General features: G+C 41.4%; 2 protein-coding genes, 1 long non-coding RNA gene and 1 pseudogene across 5 annotated transcripts in view; 2 read left to right on the top strand and 2 right to left on the bottom strand.

Moving 5' to 3' along the window:
* The window catches only part of LOC149102702 (uncharacterized), a 96048-nt gene that overhangs the window by 4118 nt on the left and 73543 nt on the right, over positions 1–18387 (top strand). The window lies entirely within an intron of this gene.
* The window catches only part of LOC149102704 (uncharacterized), a 234512-nt gene that overhangs the window by 159411 nt on the left and 56714 nt on the right, over positions 1–18387 (bottom strand). The window lies entirely within an intron of this gene.
* Positions 180–11695, top strand: LOC149102707 (uncharacterized). Its single transcript, XM_089274062.1, has 2 exons — positions 180–1942; positions 4937–11695. The coding sequence occupies exons 1-2, from the start codon at positions 1099–1101 to the stop codon at positions 8509–8511; spliced, it is 4419 nt and encodes a 1472-aa protein (XP_089130188.1). The 5' UTR covers positions 180–1098; the 3' UTR covers positions 8512–11695.
* On the bottom strand, positions 15430–16615 carry LOC149102706 (uncharacterized; annotated as a pseudogene).

The raw sequence follows: 18387 nt of genomic DNA, 5'->3' as shown, positions 1-18387 counted from the left end.
CTATAAGTATTCATGGATGAAAACGCCCGCAAGACCGTGTTGCGAAACTGAACAAAGACAATCTGCTGCATCAAAATCAATCCATTATCTTCTGCAGTAATGTTAAGAAGTCTAAGCTCTTTTTGATGCTTTTTATTTCGATCATGAATTATCTGCAATTAACGCGATACTGAAACCGACGATTTTAGATGTCCTTGTTATGCATAAAGTTATGACAGTTGCTGGTATTTCGAAACGCCATTAATTAAGGGTACTGTATTGTAATTATGTTGCATGGTAAAAGACAGAGCTTTGTTTATTTTGCTGGGAAAAGTGCATCAAGAACAAGAAAAATCTCGCCATGACTGAAAAATAATTTTAGAAATTTGTATATAACTAAGAACTTTTGTGTTCCTACATGTATTTAGCCTGGGACCCCACACTGATTTGAATCTTTTCTTATGAAAACAGCATTCAAGCTATTGTGGTCACACTTTGTGATTTTTCCTAAAAAAGCCATCCATCCATGACTTCAAAGAGCGTTTTACCCGAGTTTGATCTTTTATAAGCTTAAGGAAGAATCAACCACAAGTTCGAGTAACAAGTGGACAAAAACTTTGTACCGAGATTATTTACGTTGTATTGCAAACTTCTGTGCCATCTTCTCAAATGAAATCATTTCTACTTAACAATACCAAATGTCGAAAACAAATTTTAAAGTTCATATGAAAGTACTGTCGAAACTACTGTTCAAATGAAACTGATGATGAAATTTTACCTGTGTTTGCACAATTTCTCTGAACTTTGAAATTTATTTTCTCCAGTTCACATCGGAAATTGTATTTGGTGTTGTCTCAGACAACTGTTTATATCTTTAGCTTTCAGAAAATGCAAAAGGACTGTAATATACTTAAAGTTACTATGGTACCAGGTTTTGTCCATTAAAAATTGAAATTGCTCGATTTCCTATCAGATTTCGTCTTTATTTTTCAGTTTTTCAATCGTCACCAAGGCCACCTTTCGATAATAACTGTTCTCTATTGTTCCTTCAACAGAGACAGTATTGTCGTCCTGACAATATAAACACTTTCAACTTGGATTAGTTTATTGCTATCAGTAATGGCTCTACAGCCGTTTACGAACGAACAGTTGAACTATTTCAAGTTTGCTTTTGTTGTGCTGAATGAGTTCCCCAAGGTGCTTCGACAAGCTTTTAAACACATGTGGGACAATACCTTTGCACATCTCCCTGGTTACCAGCCGTGGGATGACTCCATTGCTGTGCGAAACATGTTCCTTGCTACAGAGGGTGGTAAGACCAAAGTACCCACACACTTCCCTTACGAAGAATGGGATTGTAGCGCCTTGTTCCAGGCCACTATCTACGCGAAGTCCTTCGCTCTACCAGACATGGCAGGTCATCACAGGACACTCAGTGATTTGTACTTGAAGCACCGTAAACCGCCTCATGGAACCTTTCATTCTTCCGTGGTCAGCCCGGGCGGAAATAAAGCTGAAACGTTTGCAATGGCGATTGATCAGCTGCGACTCCTAAGAAATGCATTTTGTCACTCTTTCAACTCCGAGATTGACAAAAAGACATTTGGACAATACATTCAACACACCAAAGACGCCATCAAGGCTCTTGGAGTCACGACTGACCCTATTGATGCCGTTGGAAGTTTGACCGAGTCGGACTTTCCCACAGGAAAAGTTTGCAAGTTAAAAGATGACATCACAAAGGAGTTGCTAACAGAAATCACATTTCTCAAGGAAAATGTGGAGGATGAACTAATGGGTATGAGGTCAGATTTTGCTCAGTCGAGGCAGGAACGACAAGAAGACTCCATAGAGCTGAGAAAGACCATTGAAAAGGCAACTGCAAACCAAGCCGAAATGACGAATGAGAAAATTGCCGAGATGAATCAAAAGTTTGAAGACCTAATCAAGACTCAGCGACCAGGTAAGTAAGCAGCACTCCAGAGTTTTTACTTCAAGTGATAATCCTTTGATAAACATCGCTGGGTGCCGACTGAGGATTTGTAAGAGTGTAGACAAAACCTGGACCCCCCTTCTGGACCCCTCAATTTTTTCGGTGAAGAAGAAAAATAATTGCGTTCGACAGAACGCAGTTCTAATCGTGTAATGCATAAAAATTCGAGATCTGTGTATCTATCCATCTATCGGGGGACACCAATTTGGCCTCCCCCCCAAAAAAATTCTTCAGGCGCGAATGACGTCATGTCTATGTTCGTCCATGTGTTTCTTTCGAGTGTTGCGCAATATTGCGGACTTTCGAGTGTGGAGGAAGCACAGTATTGTGGACTGTAGCGAATACCGAAGTTGTTTATTTAAAGTTCGAAGTCAGTGTTAACAGCATTTAAAAACCTTGTAGACATGTCTTCACGAAATGAGAACAAACCCTCTCATATGCACGTGATTTGCGATCAAATCATTTGTTTTTGCCCCTGTTGAAGGAAGACCAATTTCACGCCTACCTAACAGCTCAGGCACAAAATGCTTTCCCTAGAATTTTTTTTTCATCATACCGAGCCATCTTTGCGATCAATGTATTTGTTTTCGCCCCTGCTGAAGGGAGACCAATGAATTTCAGGCCTACCTAACAGCTCAGGCACAAAATACTGTCCCCAGAATTTTTGTTTTTGTTTTTTTTTTTAACATTCCAACCTACCAAAACTCGAACGCACTCTTTAATCCACGATTACTACTAGTAATAAATTAAATTATACAAAATACGTGGGCTACATACCAGCGCTTCTTTCGCACTCTAGCTTCCCTCGATTCAGCGTTCAGCTCGAAAGAAGGTGTTCCCCTTTACGCAACGCATTTCCACGTTCTCGTTTAGTATTTCCGAGGGGAAATGGGGAATTTTTTAGCGATTGGCTACTTGGACAATTTTCGCAAAACTTGTCATTTTGAATTTGCATGGACTCCCGCCATTTTGTTTTCCGCCATCTTGGTGTTTCCGCTGACCAGTACCAACGAGGGGCGTTACACGAGACGCGACGATGGAGGATGGTGAGTTAAGATTTGCATTTGGAATAAAACTAAATGCATTTGTTTATGCTTTTTTTTGTTTTTTGTCTTTTTGCTTACGTTGTGCCTATTACCAGCGTAGTTTTAACAATACTTAAAATCACACTGTAATTAAGGTACTGAGGCACGCTGTGAGAGACCCTGCTCCACTAACCCTGCTTTCACATCCCAAATGCCCAGAACATAGGACGGTTACAATGACCTCTCAGAAGTTTTAACTGGATTATAACTGCACATGTAACCTCACCATCCATCTTTCGAAGGTGAAGTTCATAATTTGGTTTTCAACATCATTTTTCTAGGCCGTTTTCCCACAAAGGTCTTACATTTTTTTGCGATTGAAACACCAGAAACATTTTTTGCACTTGGCCGCAAGCAACGCCCCTCGATTGTACTGGTCAGCGGAAAAAACCAAGATGGCGGAAAACAAAATGGCGGGAGTCCATGCAACTTGAAAATGACAAGTTTTGCAGAAATTGTCCGAGTGGCTGATCGCTAAAAAATTCCTGATTCCCCTCTGAAATACTAAACGAAAACTTGGAGATGCGTTGCGTGAAGGAGAACACCTTCTTTCGAGCTGAACGCGGAATCGAAGGGAACTAAAGAGCGAAAGAAGCGGTGGTATGTAGCGCACGTATTTTGTATAACTTTAATTTATTATTATTTTTTTCACCGAAAAAATTGAGGTGTACAAAAGGGGCTCCAGAAGAAGGGATCCAGAAGGGGGTCCAGAAGGGGGTCCAGAAGGGGGGGTCCAGAAGGGGGGTCTAGAAGGGGCTGTCCAGAAGGGGGGGTCCATGTTTTGTCTACACCCGACTTGTAAGAGTAGAGGCACGCTAAAATAGGACGCTACCATTTTTGCCGTTTCGGTGAGTAACCGTCGACTATAGCTACCCATGTATAAAAGAAAGACGTTTTCGTTATCTAGTAGTGAAACTAAAATTATAATGTTTCAGCCGTCTATGTGGTTAGCGGAAAAGAAATCTCAACATAGGAGTGACTTCTCAACTGTAGATTGCTCGCATTATCAAACCCCTGGAACGAGATGGGCCGGTTAATTAAAAGAGGACTAACAATATTCAGACGGAGTTTCGTGGTCTCACGGATACTGGGGGAAGGGGTGGTTGAGCCCTCACTCTATAACATTAGAGCTATCACACTGAAACCTGAGGATTTATAGCTCGTGCAAGCTATTTCCTTTGAAGTCCACAACATGGAACTATAACGTCATACGACAAAGAAATGCGTCAGTTTTTCTGAACAGACGCCATGTTGGATTTTCTGATGTTTATTTTAAAAGCTTTAGAAAACCACTAAAACTAGCTAAAACGTAGTCAAAATCCAGAACAACACTAGTGTAACAATGTTTCAATTTATTTTCATTTAAAACAGGAAAATTCAAACTACAAGATCCTTGAGCGATGATAAGTCAAACCAATTTGTTCGTTACTTCAGTGCTTTTAAAGTTACGAGCGGCCAAAGCTGGTGATGTCCTAAAAAGTCTCTCCTCCCTATTGTTTGAAAAGGGTTAAGCTAGTGCAGGGTTAACGAAAACTTTGAGTTGTTTCATAAAATATCAACAATGACTTGCACAAGGCATTTATTGTCTCCTTATTAAAAATTGGTGGGAAAAAAAATCGAATTTAAACAAAAAGAATCAACAAAAATTGCTTTTTTTGCTAATCCCGCTCTAGCAATAATTAGCTTTCGAAAAAACCTTTGGCCTGAAGGAAAAGTATGTTATATAATATTTGTTTTGGTATATTCTATCTCTTGAATAGCAATGTTTTACTATCCTCCAGTGCATTTATTTGTTTATTCATCCATCCATCCATCCATCTGCCCGTTCGTTCGTTCGTTCGTTCATTTAATTATTATTTGTTGGTTAATTGATTTACAGGACTTAAAACAATTCTACCGAGATCAAATCTTCCTCCAAAGGTTCCCCACTTCATTGGCCGTGAGGAAGAATGTGACAAAATTGTTGGTCACACGACTTCCGAATCCACCCGACTCGTTTCCGTCTGGGGTTCGCCAGGGTTCGGAAAAACGTCCGTTGCCATCGCAGTGGGTCATCATCTTCAAGCACTTGAGCTGCCCGTCTTCTTTGTCTCATTACGTGGGCTTAAGTCAAAAAGCGATTTAACGTCCAAATTTCTTAGCCTGTTCCGACAGGCTGGGACACTTGAAACTGATAAGTTGCAGGATTTATCAGCTGGCGATGAGCTTTGCTTAGTTTTTGACAGACTATCGGATCGCTGTGTTATAATCCTGGATAATGCCGATGACCTGTTTGAATGTGGTGTGCCAAACGTAAAGGAGGAGGTTTTTAACCTCATTGGAGAAATCCTCAATCGCACTGACAAAGTCAACTTTCTTTTAACCACAAGAGAATCTTTGTCCTTTTTGAACTTACATTTTCAGGGACACAAGTCTGTCAGAATAAGAGAGCTAGACAAGTTGTCATGTCAAACCCTAGCTCGAGAATTGCTCCCAGGAGCGAGCTCTTCTGATTTGACAAAAGTTTCACAAATCTGTGGGCAGGTTCCCTTAGCCATAAAATTACTGTGTTCCTCCATTTCTGAAGATTTTACTCCGTCGAGTCAGTATCTTGAATTCATCGAGTGCACAGAAAACATAGTGGAATTGCTGGACAACCCAGAATATCCAAGCAATTCGAGATTGAGATCTCTCTTCGAGTCATCTTTCCAGAGACTCGCTACACAAGACCAAGAGACACTGGTATCTTTGTGTATTCTTCCTGCGCATTTTGATTTAAAGATTTCCGCAGCTGTTTTGGGGACAACCAGAACAACCGAAGCAGAGAAGGTAATGCGAAGACTTCAGAGAAAATCTCTCATTGATTGTTCTTCAGAGTTCAACAAATTTTCTATGCATAAACTAATTCAGTCGTTTGCAAGAGAAAAGGGAGAAGCTGACATGAAAGATACACTTCTTATCTCAAAATCTCGCTTACGTGCATTTTACATTGCCCAGTTTGAGAAACTTAATGAGAATTTCCTTTCTGGCCGTTCCATGTCTGCATTCATTGAGTTCTATGAAGACGAAAAAAACATTGTTCAAAGTATAATTGACGGCTGTTTAGATTCAAACACAGCCGACAGAGTTTTCGATGTTTTGGCGAAAGCAGAGTTGTTTCTTGACACTCTCTTTTGGAGGGAGGGATCTACATTTTACAAAATTTTCGATTCAGCAATAATGGCGGCTAAGCAGACCGGGAAAAATGTTTTCTTCCGGCGCCTGCTTGATTCCAAGGCATTTGGTCAGGTGACCTGGGGAGCAACTGGAAACACAAAGAAGTTGCTCTCCGAGTCCAAGGCTCTTCAAGTGCCAGCTTCTTCCCATTGTGATGGAGAGAAAGGAAAACACTTGTGCTACTATGGACTCCATCAACTTGTTATCGGAAAGACAGAGGATGGAGTGAAAGTTTTAGAAGAAGCGCTTTCTTTCACAACCACAAGTCAGGAGCACACCATTTTGAGGCTTATCATTTTTCAAATTTTTGCAATCTATTACCAAAGCAAAAATGATTCGGTGAGCTCATCCAACTTTTATCTAAAAGCACTAAAGGAATGCAAAGATGCCAGAGACACTTGTTTACTGGTGATACCTATGCCAGAGTCAGCAATAAAGAAAGTTGGTGAACACTACATCATTCCGACAAACACAGCAAATCCGTCGGAAAACCAGCCTCTTAAAGGTCAAGTTATCCTGCTTTTGAGCAAAGCAGTAAAAATCTTCTCTACCTCAGACACCAATCAAATGTTCGGCAACTTGTTGCTTACCATACTAAACGACTGTGAATCAGCACTCAACACACCTAAAACTGGTTGGTTCAACTTTCATCGCATTATCGTTAGTATGCTCAGGTCACTTGGTAGAGACAGAGACGCTTTAACGCTTACAAAGGAAAGGATTAGCTTTCAAGAAAAAGCGCTGCAACAAAGCGTTGAAAGGGAAGAAAACTGCAGAGAAAGTCAAGTACAAGACGAGGAGGCACTAGCTCAGAACTATTGTGACCTAGGCGACATTCAATACCATAGAGGCAACTACACAGAAGCTATTACGTCGTTCACACGTGCTCTTGATATCAGAATTAAATTGTTTGGTGAAGAACATCCCGACACCGCTGACAGCTACCATAAAATAGGAGCTACACAGCATTCCCTGAGTGATTACACCGCCGCCCTTAAGTCAGCCAAGCGTGCTCTTGATATCAGAACTGAATTGTTTGGTAAAGAACATCCCAAGACCGCTGACAGCTACCATGCACTAGGAGTTACACAGCATTCCCTGAGTGATTACACCGCCGCTCTTGAGTCAAAGAAGCGTGCTCTTCATATCAGAATAAAATTGTTTGGTGAAGAACATCCCGACACCGCTGACAGCTACCATTCACTAGGAGTTACACAGCATTCCCTGAGTGATTACACCGCCGCCCTTAAGTCAGCCAAGCGTGCTCTTGATATCAGAACTGAATTGTTTGGTAAAGAACATCCCAAGACCGCTGACAGCTACCATGCACTAGGAGTTACACAGCATTCCCTGAGTGATTACACCGCCGCTCTTGAGTCAGCCAAGCGTGCTCTTGATATCAGAATTAAATTGTTTGGTGAAGAACATCCCAACACCGCTGACAGCTACCATGCACTAGGAGTTACACAGCATTCCCTGAGTGATTACACCGCCGCTCTTGAGTCAGCCAAGCGTGCTCTTCATATCAGAATTGAATTGTTTGGTGAAGAACATCCCAAAACCGCTGACAGCTACCATGCACTAGGAGTTACACAGCATTCCCTGAGTGATTACACCGCCGCTCTTGAGTCAGACAAGCATGCTCTTGATATCAGAACTGAATTGTTTGGTGAAGAACATCCCAACACCGCTGACAGCTACCATGCACTAGGAGTTACACAGCATTCCCTGAGTGATTACACCACCGCTCTTGAGTCAGCCAAGCGTGCTCTTGATATCAGAATTAAATTGTTTGGTGAAGAACATCCCAACACCGCTGACAGCTACCATTCACTAGGAGTTACACAGCATTCCCTGAGTGATTACACCGCCGCCCTTGAGTCAAACAAGCGTGCTCTTGATATCAGAATTAAATTGTTTGGTGAAGAACATCCCAAAACCGCTGACAGCTACCATTCACTAGGAGTTACACAGCATTCCCTGAGTGATTACACCGCCGCCCTTGAGTCAAACAAGCGTGCTCTTGATATCAGAATTAAATTGTTTTGTGAAGAACATCCCAACACCGCTGACAGCTACCATGCACTAGGAGTTACACAGCATTCCCTGAGTGATTACACCGCCGCTCTTGAGTCAGCCAAGCGTGCTCTTGATATCAGAATAAAATTATTTGGTGAAGAGCATCCAATGACCGCTGACAGCTACAGATTAGTAGGTGTTTCAAGTTTCGAACTTCTTCTCTCAAACATCTCTGATTAAGGATGTAACTGGTTTTTTTACAGAGCAGCTGTTTTCTGCGTGCACGGTGTACATACGAGGTATCGGTAGTGACTTGAGATCGAGTAGATTAGCCGCCATGTTGGCTTAGGAATAGTGGGCGGTGAAGGAGGAAGGGAAAAATTTTCTTTGCTCTTCCCCTCCCCATTACTCCAGTTCTTACCCCTCTTGTGGCCTAACCCCAACTACCACGTCACTCTTTTGTCTCTATCCAAGCCTCTTCCGGGTTTGAATTGAAGCTGGTGGTTGCTTGATCAAAATGCGCCTGTTAACGTTATCTCTAGGAATCCAGCGTATTAAATGTATCGGTCATCGCCAGATATTGGGCATAGTTACAGCAAATAACATTTTCCTACTTTTAAGACTCGAAAATATGCCCTTGAAACCTCAAACGCAATAATCATTTAGATATTAGGCCGTTCGATCCGAAGCCTATAGGCTTGTGTTTAGATTGAGTCTTAAGTCCTAAATCCCCACTGAGATTTCTTTTGTATTATATTTGTCATAGCAGTTTGTTCCAAAGTTTGCCGGTAATGCCCACTCGACAACTGCAGAATTTGTTATTGTTATTCCAGTTCGCTATCGTGTTTTTGAGTCGTTAACGTTAGATGGTCACCTTGTGTATTTTAGGGTTAGCTAGAAACTTCTTATAAAAGGGAACTTAACCACGCGCGTCTTTGATACGCGGACGGCAACCGGATGAGAAGATTTCGCATGCTAGGACCGTATTGTCTCCCAGAGTTTTTATACTACTCATCTCTAATGAAGAAAAGATACTTAGCACTGTGAATATGGTTGTGTGAGGACAAGTTAAAAGTAAAAGTAGCTCACTTCCGGTTACCGTCCGCGTCTCAAAAACGCGCGTGCTTAAGTTCCCAAAACACAGGAGTCTTCTGCAAATATAAGCCTGACTAGTTAGATAACGGTAAATTCCTTCTGATGAAAAGAACTCCGTCATTTTTTCTAGTCAACAAAGGCAAAGAAATCATGATTAATCAGGAGAAAATTGGCAAGAATTTTAAGAAGTCAGAACAGTTTGTTATGAGAAAAGTATACCCAGATCTTATTTACACCGGTCTTTTCTTAGTCTTCAGAAGAAATATAATAGGAACACGAAAAAAACTCGCTTTTGGGCGAAAAGTACTGAAAGTTAAAATTTTCAAGTCGGGTTGTTTCTATGGAAACCGGTCAAGCCAATACTTGTACATTGCTGATTACGATTTAGGATTCGTTAGTGTTTGATAAATAAGGAATAAGACGTGGGCGCACGTAGATATGGAATTTATCTCCGAATGTTCAACGCGAGATCTCACGAGTGAGCGCAGCTAACAAGTGAGATAAAGTTGAACACGAGAAGAGAAATTTCACATTTACAAGCAACCTTGTATTATAATAACGACGTTTTTGACGATTTTCCGAAGTTTTCCGACTACTTACCGAAGATTTACAAAGACTCTCCAAAAGTTAACCGAAGGCCAAACGAACATTTCCGAGCATTTCCCGAAGATTACCGGATTTACAAAGACTTCCGGCTAAGATGTTTCAATTAAACACCAACAAATTTAAGTGCAGTTTAAAGGGTTAAACATGATATCAAACGTCAATATTATTTCATCGATATGATCAACTGAAATTATCGTAATTTTACACGTGTTCAATTACGGCTTTTCTCAGGGCTTGTAATCGATGTAAAACACCGCAGACCAGATTTCTTTACTGAGGCGATCATAGAAACCAGAGAAGCAGCGAGATCAAAGGTAGCTGCCAGCCCCCCTGCCCCAGACATACTAATTGATTCACACTTAAATCGGAAAACTAAGTAGAATTTATAGCTAAAAACATCAAAAAAAGTATTAGCGTTTTCCTTAAGTTATATTAAGGCATCGTGTTGATTTAAAGTGTTGTGCTTTCAAAATGATTTAAGGATATTGAATTTACCCTACGAAAATATCAAATCTCAAGGTCTTGTTGAAAGAGAGGTAACATTTCATTAACAATGCATCTTCAACCTCAGTGTTAAGGGCCTTTTGCACTGCTCTGTATAGTGGCTAGTTTTCACTAGCGCGTAACCAGAAAGAACATACGCAGATGTGAAGTAGGGTGTTGTTAACTGCCATTTGTTGGGAAATTTTCCTAACAAAAGGCTCTAATTACATTGCTGCCACATTTCCCTGACTTTAATGGTAGAAAATTAACCGTGTTAGATCAAATTTTCCTTAGTTGAAAATTTCAATGTTCTCTGACTCAAGATAAAAATTCCTTGACTTTTCCCTGACCTGAAGAATTTTTTCCCCTGACCACTTCCTGACCCGTGACAACACTGTAATTGTCAACATCTTACTGCCTTTGCATATGTGCTAGTAAGCTCCTGGCAGCCAGTTTCTTCTCTTACGCCTCGTCCACACCACGCCGGAGACATTGGAAACCGGCTTTTTCACTCTCAAAGCGCATCAATTGCTTTCCGTCCACACTACGCCGGAGAAATTTGAAAACGCATTAATCACCGGTCATTTTGTTTTTGTGTTTGAGGAAAACTCGGGCAGAGAAATCACGCGATTATCGTGACGCCATCGTTTTCGAAAAGCTCCATTTTAAGATGTTTCATATCCACACAAACGAAAAGCCGACGTTCTCAAAAAACGCTCTTCAAATCGGGGAAAAGTTTTCCCCGATTTGAAGAGCGTTTTTGAAAAGCTCCGTTTCCGGGACAGATTAGTGTGGACAGTAGGCCTCACCGATACCGTGTTTTCAAATTCCTCCGGTGAAATGTGAACTCGGCCCTAGGTCTCTAAGACAAGTGTTTATCAGTTTCGTCTCACCCCTTTGAGACTAAAGCGTGTCGCCTTTTAATCCCTGCTGAATTCCAAGAGAAAAACAAACTGCCTGTAGTCTAATGTGCTAGTCTGAGTGAAAGTCACCCTTTAGAAAGAGCATTGTACACAGAAATTAACTAAATGTAGATACTAGTAAACACTCCAGTTACTAATTTAGAGAAAATTGCTATCATTTTATTCACTGCATTATAAATGCAATATATTATTGCTTGTTAAGTAAGTTATATTTCTCTTCTTAGAATATTTCTACTAGTATTGCTCAAGACGACTGCACATCAGTCTCCAAGCGTTAAGCATTATTACGTATTAAAGTTGTCTCCTGGACAGATTTTCATGTGACTGTAATTGGTTAAAAACGCTCCGTGCAATTTATGCAACCGCCCCTAACCAATCAGAGCGGAGACTATATTCTCAAAGCCAATCAGGTGCGTTGAAAACTCAGTAAATGAGTTCACGTGACTTTTCCAACTCTCGTCACCGACTGCTCCTGACTTTCCCGCGCTTTTCGGTGATTGCCGAGTTCCGATTGGCTGGTTAGATATTTGCAGGCGCTGTGATCCGTTCTGATAATTTTGAATTTAAAAGATTTACAACAGTCATTAGAAAATCACTATTTTTAAAGTAAATATTACAACAAACATTTACAATTATAATGTACAGCTCGATATAAATTGGAATGGAGATTTGGCTAGCTACCGGGGTCTGTCACCGCGTGTGCAAAAACGTTACAAAAGAATTCAAATTGAGAAAACAGACCTTGTGTTTTTATTGTCTTTCTTCCCGTTTTGTGGTTATCTTTTATCCATTTTACGCTGCAACTGAAAGAATCCGGCTGCTTTCACAAACCTTATTCAGCCTCGGCACCCCACTCGATAATAAGTACGCCTAAAGAATGGTATTCTGCCATGTTTTCCTTGTAAAAGTACTGAAGCAACGAACTTAATAATTGAGTTTCAAAATATTGCGACGCAATGAGTTCTTGCCTTGGCATAACTTGGTTATTGTCCACAATTTTTTTTACCGAGATGACTAATCTCTCCATTCTCATAAACTGTGCCTGGCTGGATTTGGGAACTGATCGCTTCTGGGTGGCCAAAGTTCATCTTTGACTTTTATCCCGGATCCCCGGGGGTGGCGGACAAAGTTCATTTGGTATACTAAAAGTCTGTGTCAGTCCCAACTAATTGCAAAAAAGAATCCACGAGGACACTTCGTGACTTCGTACACTCCCCACGCAATTTCTTCAGGATAAAGTCGACCCTCTGCTGTGCGTTTAGGTTTGTCTCAAAGCTCCTTTCCGGACGCGAGGCGTTGCGTGACATTGATAAGTTGGATTGTGTTATGTTACTTTTGACGTTAGTTTAGATAAGAGTGATACAACAAGACAACATTCCCTGATTGGTGTCGTGACATATATTGATATCGCAGATGCGAAAAGCGTGACCTTACTCCTTTAACAAGAACACGACACAATGCCGTGCCTGTATTGCAACGATAAACTGGGAAGAGACCATCCTTGAAAATCGGCTTTTCCCAGTTACGTGACATCACAATTGAGCAAAGAGTATTCATCTGTACCGAGTCTTGATATCGCGGTCTTGAATGAACCGCCCATTCTGGCGTCACCGTCACTGTTGATGACAAAGGATCATGTTAAAAAAGAAGTCAGCGAAATGAACGAGTGACCAGCAAAATGTGTTTCCTCAAAACGCGCACGAAATTTTCGCGGTTTGCGCGGGTTTCTCCTGAATTGCGCATGGAGGTCTGGGAGGAAAGAAAAGAGCGCGAAATACTTAATGGATTCTCTTAGACTGCGAGCAGTCTCTTTTTTGTTCAAAAATCCGCGGGGAAGAACGCAAAGAAAAACGTAACACACAAGCGAGCGGTGGCATGGGTTGTGAGGTTTCGAGCGATATGCGAAGCGGCGACCCGCAGGTAGCGCGTCGCGTCTTTCGACGCCCGCGCTACTTGCGGCTCGTGTGACTTCGCCACTTGCCGCTTGCGACATGTCACGCTCGCAGTCACGCTTGCAGTCACGATTGCAGTCACGATCGCACGCTTACTTGATTTGTGTTCTTCCCCACGGATTTTCGAGCAAAAGAGAGACTGCTCGCATTCTAGGATTCTCTCACAACACGTTAACCAATTTCAAACTTGGGAGTAAATCTAGATAAAACACAGGGTGTGCAATTTCTTCGTTTCCTGGGAGGCACGTGGAAACTCGAGACGCTAGAGTCGCTAGACGAAATATAAAAAGTTAAAACCATCTACGAAGGAAATCAGGCAACGCGCCATCGATCCCAACAAAAGTACAGTGACCTTGAAGACACAAATAACTGCTTCGAAGATGACTGTTCCATGTACTGTGTTCGAAAACGGCGAAGAAGGTCGACCTCAAGGGAAGCTAAAATAAATAAGGTAAACAAAAATGAAAGGGAAAATTCTGATTGGTTCCCTGAGAGGTCCGATTTTTGCAATATGGACCGCTAAGATGTTTCGCTTGCGAATTGCTTTTTTAAAACGATGCAAAAAAGAAAATAATTGCTGTAAGTAGGCATCGTTTTTCCTTCATATTTTGCGGACAATTTGAGTTTATCTTCTAAGAAGCGACTAGAAAAACTTAAATAAATGTTTAGCTTTAGCACACACGTTTACCGAGAATAAATTGCTGGCGTATAAATATTTACAGCAGCGTTTCAAGAGCCATTATAATAAATCATTTATTGTACCGGCTTGTTCGATCCGTATTTTGGAAAAATTGGTCTCGTTCTTTCTGTAGCAAGTCTATGGATTGAGCTGCAAAAAGACCTCGACTGAATACAGTCTCAAGGGAAAATGGACCTCATGCTAGTTAGTAACACACATAAAACGGTTTCACTTGTGTCGAAAAGTAATTGGTTTTGGATTTCTACGCTACATGATTGGCTTAAAAAACTCGCGCCACTTTTTCATCCAATCAGAGGTAAAAACAAAACCATTCGTGACTCGCTCGCTTACGTTTTCCCGCGCTTTGTGTCAGTTACACGTATTTACTTCGAGTTTTGATTGGTTCATTAGACTGTCTGTGTTCTTTGTGATTGGCCAGAGTGATTACTTTGGTTTTGGTTTTACGACACTCATTGAAAACCGCTTTGTATTTGAATGCAGCCAGTGAGCTAATAATATCTAACTGACCTGAGTAAAGACTTGATAGCTTGCTCTGGCTTGTCTTGTGGCTGGACGAGACTGGGACCGTTCATTATTTATAAGGTAGGGGGGGCTGGTGAGATTTGGGGGGGGGGCATGCGAAAAAAATGGCTTTCGAGGGGGGGCCATCCCAAAAAAAATAAGGGAAAAAGGGGGGGGGCAGGTGGAATATTTTAGTAAAACTTTAAAATGGCATAATGTTTGAAGATCAAAAAAATTGCTATAGAATAAACATAGAAGGCAGGATACAAATTTATTACAAACTTTCCTTCTGCTTTAAAAAAACGTTTGGCGACAAAAAGCATTTGTAGCTACTGAAAAGAAATATTTAACACTGTTATTTTCGAATGCAACTTTCACTGGCACTCATCTTCATCTTCGCTGTCGATCGTCGAGTTCTTCGTCGCCCCTTGTGCTGCCGTGGGAGTCTCTTTCACCAATGCTGCAAGAAGCAGCAATGCTTTCCGTCACGGTGTACTCTTCAGGGTTCATGAAGGTGTAAACATAATCTCTGACTTCCTGCTCAAGGTTGGTGGTGATTCTGCTTCTTGCAGCATTGGTGAAATAATTCCCTTCCAAGAGCTGTGCGATGTATGGCCCATCTCTTCTAAATAACGACGTGGCAACATCCTCAACTTTAATACACTCTTCCGGGACGGCCGTTCTAGGAGGGTACACAAGGCATTGTGGAAGATCATTTCCTAGCGGGTTTCCAACACAGATTCCATAAACTCGTTGGACGTTGTTTTCAGTCCGCTTCCTCTTTCTTTCATTTGACTTTCTGCGCTTTTCTTTTTTCCTTCTCCTTTTGTTGATGTGCTGAGTTTTAAAAGTGTTGACGGGCAGCACGACTCCTGCAGTTCGCAAGGTTGTATGGCCTTTATAGCTTAGCTTTGACAAGGGTGTCTTTTAGGGATTTTCCTTTGCGATATGATAGAAGGGGTGGCTCCTTGAAGATATTTCTTAATTGTGGTTGGTTATGTATCAAGTGCCATTTCCCCATGAGTGTTTCTTTTATGTCAGGCAACGCCGGGTGGTGTTGTGTGACAAAGGGTAGAATTTTCTTTTGTGCGGTTCTGTTCTTATTTGTCAGCGAAAAATTTGACTTCTGAGAGATGTTTTTCTACTGTTGCTGCTGGGTAACCTCTATTCTTAAGGCGTACGGCAAAATTTCTAATGTTTTCCTCAAAAGTAAGTTGTGAGGAATTTGTTCTTAGAAGCCTTAACGCTTCTCCTTTAATACAACCTTTCGTAACGCCTGGCGGGTGACACGAATAAAAATTCGTGTATTGAAAGGTCTTTGTAGGTTTGAAATGTGTTCGCACATCAAGTATAGATTCCTTGAGGAATCTGTCATATTTGTACACTACAGTGTCCAAGAAAGTCGTCTCTATTTCTGATATTTCAGCCGTGAATTTGATAGTAGGGTGAAAGCTGTTTGCCTTCAAGAGAAATTCTTCTATTTTGTCTCTGTTTGTGTCCCACATTGATATGATGTCATCAATAAATCTCTCCCAAAAGATGGGTGTTATGTTACTTTGCGTCAGTATTTCGCGTTCTATTTTGGCCATGAAGATATTAGCAAATGCTATGGCCATTTTCGTGCCCATCGCCGTTCCATGAGATTGGAGAAAATCTTTTCCGTTAAATTGGAATGAGTTTTCTTGTAGGATCAGACTGAGCATTTCTCTTAGATATCTGGTAGGTATGGGGGGATTCCCCTGATGAGATTCTTCGTATGCTTCGCATACAGTGTTAATACCCTCCTCTTGTGGTATGTTAGTATAGAGACTAGTGACATCCATTGAGACTGGGATGGTATTGAGAGGCAATTTTGTCTTCTCTACAAAATTGATGAAGGCTGTTGTATCTTTAAGATACGAAGGTTGTATTTGTGCTATAGGCTGAAGAAGGTGATCGACAAAAGCTGAGATACGTTCTGTAGGGCCATCGCACCCTGATATAACAGGTCTACCGACAGGGGTCGGTTTGTGAATCTTAGTGAGTGTGTAAAACACTAGTATTCTTGGAGAGTTTGGCGTAAGGGAGAGCCATTTCGCCGTCATGTCGTCAATGTGGTCTTCTTGAAGCAGTGACTTAATCAATCGCTGTACTTTTTTGGCTGTGGTATCAATCATAGGTTTTTTTAGGGGTCGATAGTTGTTAATGTCATTGAGTAGAGCTTGACCCTCGTGTATTTTGTCTTCTCTATTTATTACGACGGTTGTGGTTCCCTTATCAGCTTTCTTGAGTATAATGTTTTTGTCACGCGAAAGTTCTTTGAGCGCACATCGCTCTCCATGTGAGAGATTGTCTTTTGGTTTCTCAATATTGATTGTAGCAAGTTCAAATTTGACTTCTTCTAAGAATGTTTCTAATGCTACAGAAGGTTGAACTGGTGGATTCCAGTCTGACTTAACGTGGAAAGGGTGAGGTTCTCTCTCCTTCCCGTAGAAGAGATATTGGAGGCGCATCCGCCTAGCCAATTGAAAAATCTGCGAGTAACTGGCGCCTGATGAGATTTTCTCTCGTGACGGGTACTGGAATGAATTTTAAACCACGTGATAGTAAAGTGATTTGTTCGTCTGTTTTCTGTTTGAAGACTGCTTATTTACAAAGTTGGGGGAGAAGATGACTCAAGTGACGTCATTCTTGCATTCATCAATTCAGATGAGGAAGATGCCAATGAGAGGCCAAATGCCACACGCTCGTGGCGAGCCATAACTAGGAGATCCGAAATTGACTTCTCTTTCTTTTGATTTGTTTTTTAAACAACAGCTCTCTGTAGTATAGGGATTGTAAATATTGTCTTCATAGTGAGCACAATAACGTGAAGTAGGGGGATAATAGAGAAATATTAAAAAAGTTGAAATCTAAATATTGCTTGTTCAATTTTTTTTTTGGGGAGGGGGGTCATCCCAAAAAATGACCGCTATAAGGGGGGGGGGACCATGTGAAAAATTGGTAAGCCGAGGGGGGTCATGCGATTTTTAAATGGTGCTTCCCAAATTCCACCAGCCCCCACTCCCTCATAAAAAATGAACGGTCCCAGTGAGAAGGAAAACTGTCTCGGAAAAGAACACATGGAGTTTATGTTTCACAAGAAGAGAATTACAACAATTAGTATAACACAGAGGGACGGGAGATATACAAAACACCCAGCAATGTTAGAACAAGGCTAAGCAATCTTTACGCGTGTGTTCAGTCAAAACCATCCTTCTTCCACCCTTCCCCTCTCCATTTCTCCAGCTAATTTTTTTTTTCCACGTAGGATTCGTGTTTAACAGCTGAAGATCACAGAGAATGACATTTAAGGCATCACCGTGCTGTTGATTTACCAATTTCTTTTGTCCGGGCCTTTTTAAGTGATATTCTTTATCAAACCAGTTTTTGTTTTAATAATATCGGCTTAAGGAAATCGTTTGTTATGTATCGGTATTCGTTGTGAACTAAAGGGTTAGCTGTGTCGGGTTCTACAGTATTATTGCACTGGTGAAAATAATGACGTGGCCCCAGTTATTCGAAGGCTGAATAACGCTGTCCAGTGGATAAGTGTTGACAAAACAAACCTTGCTATTCGCTGGATAGTGGTTCATCCGGTGGATAGCGTTATCCGCCTTTCGAACAACCCAGGCCTGTAGTGAAGTGTCTTCATGGGACTATTGTACTGGAAGTGCTTTGTGTTTGGCCTCCGTTCCTCTAACCCCTCTCCCCCCACCTGATACTTTATGACCAGTCGCTTTACTAGTAGTCGCTGATAATTTCGACCGTTTCTCACCGGACTGTACCACAGCGTGCTTGAGAGTGATCGATAGGTAGGCTGGGAAGTCTTGGCATG

Source organism: Orbicella faveolata, unplaced genomic scaffold, assembly GCF_042242905.1.
Source record: "Orbicella faveolata isolate gen_17 unplaced genomic scaffold, um_ofav_v1 contig_35, whole genome shotgun sequence".
Lineage (NCBI taxonomy): Eukaryota > Metazoa > Cnidaria > Anthozoa > Scleractinia > Merulinidae > Orbicella > Orbicella faveolata.
This window is presented reverse-complemented; position numbering and strand designations above follow the sequence as displayed.

Excerpts from the sequence above, each read along its gene's own strand:
- LOC149102707 (XM_089274062.1), top strand. The coding sequence starts at position 1,099 with ATGGCTCTACAGCCGTTTACGAACGAACAGTTGAACTATTTCAAGTTT. Across the intron at positions 1,943-4,936 it reads AATCAAGACTCAGCGACCAG|GACTTAAAACAATTCTACCG; the intron begins GTAAGTAAGCAG and ends ATTGATTTACAG.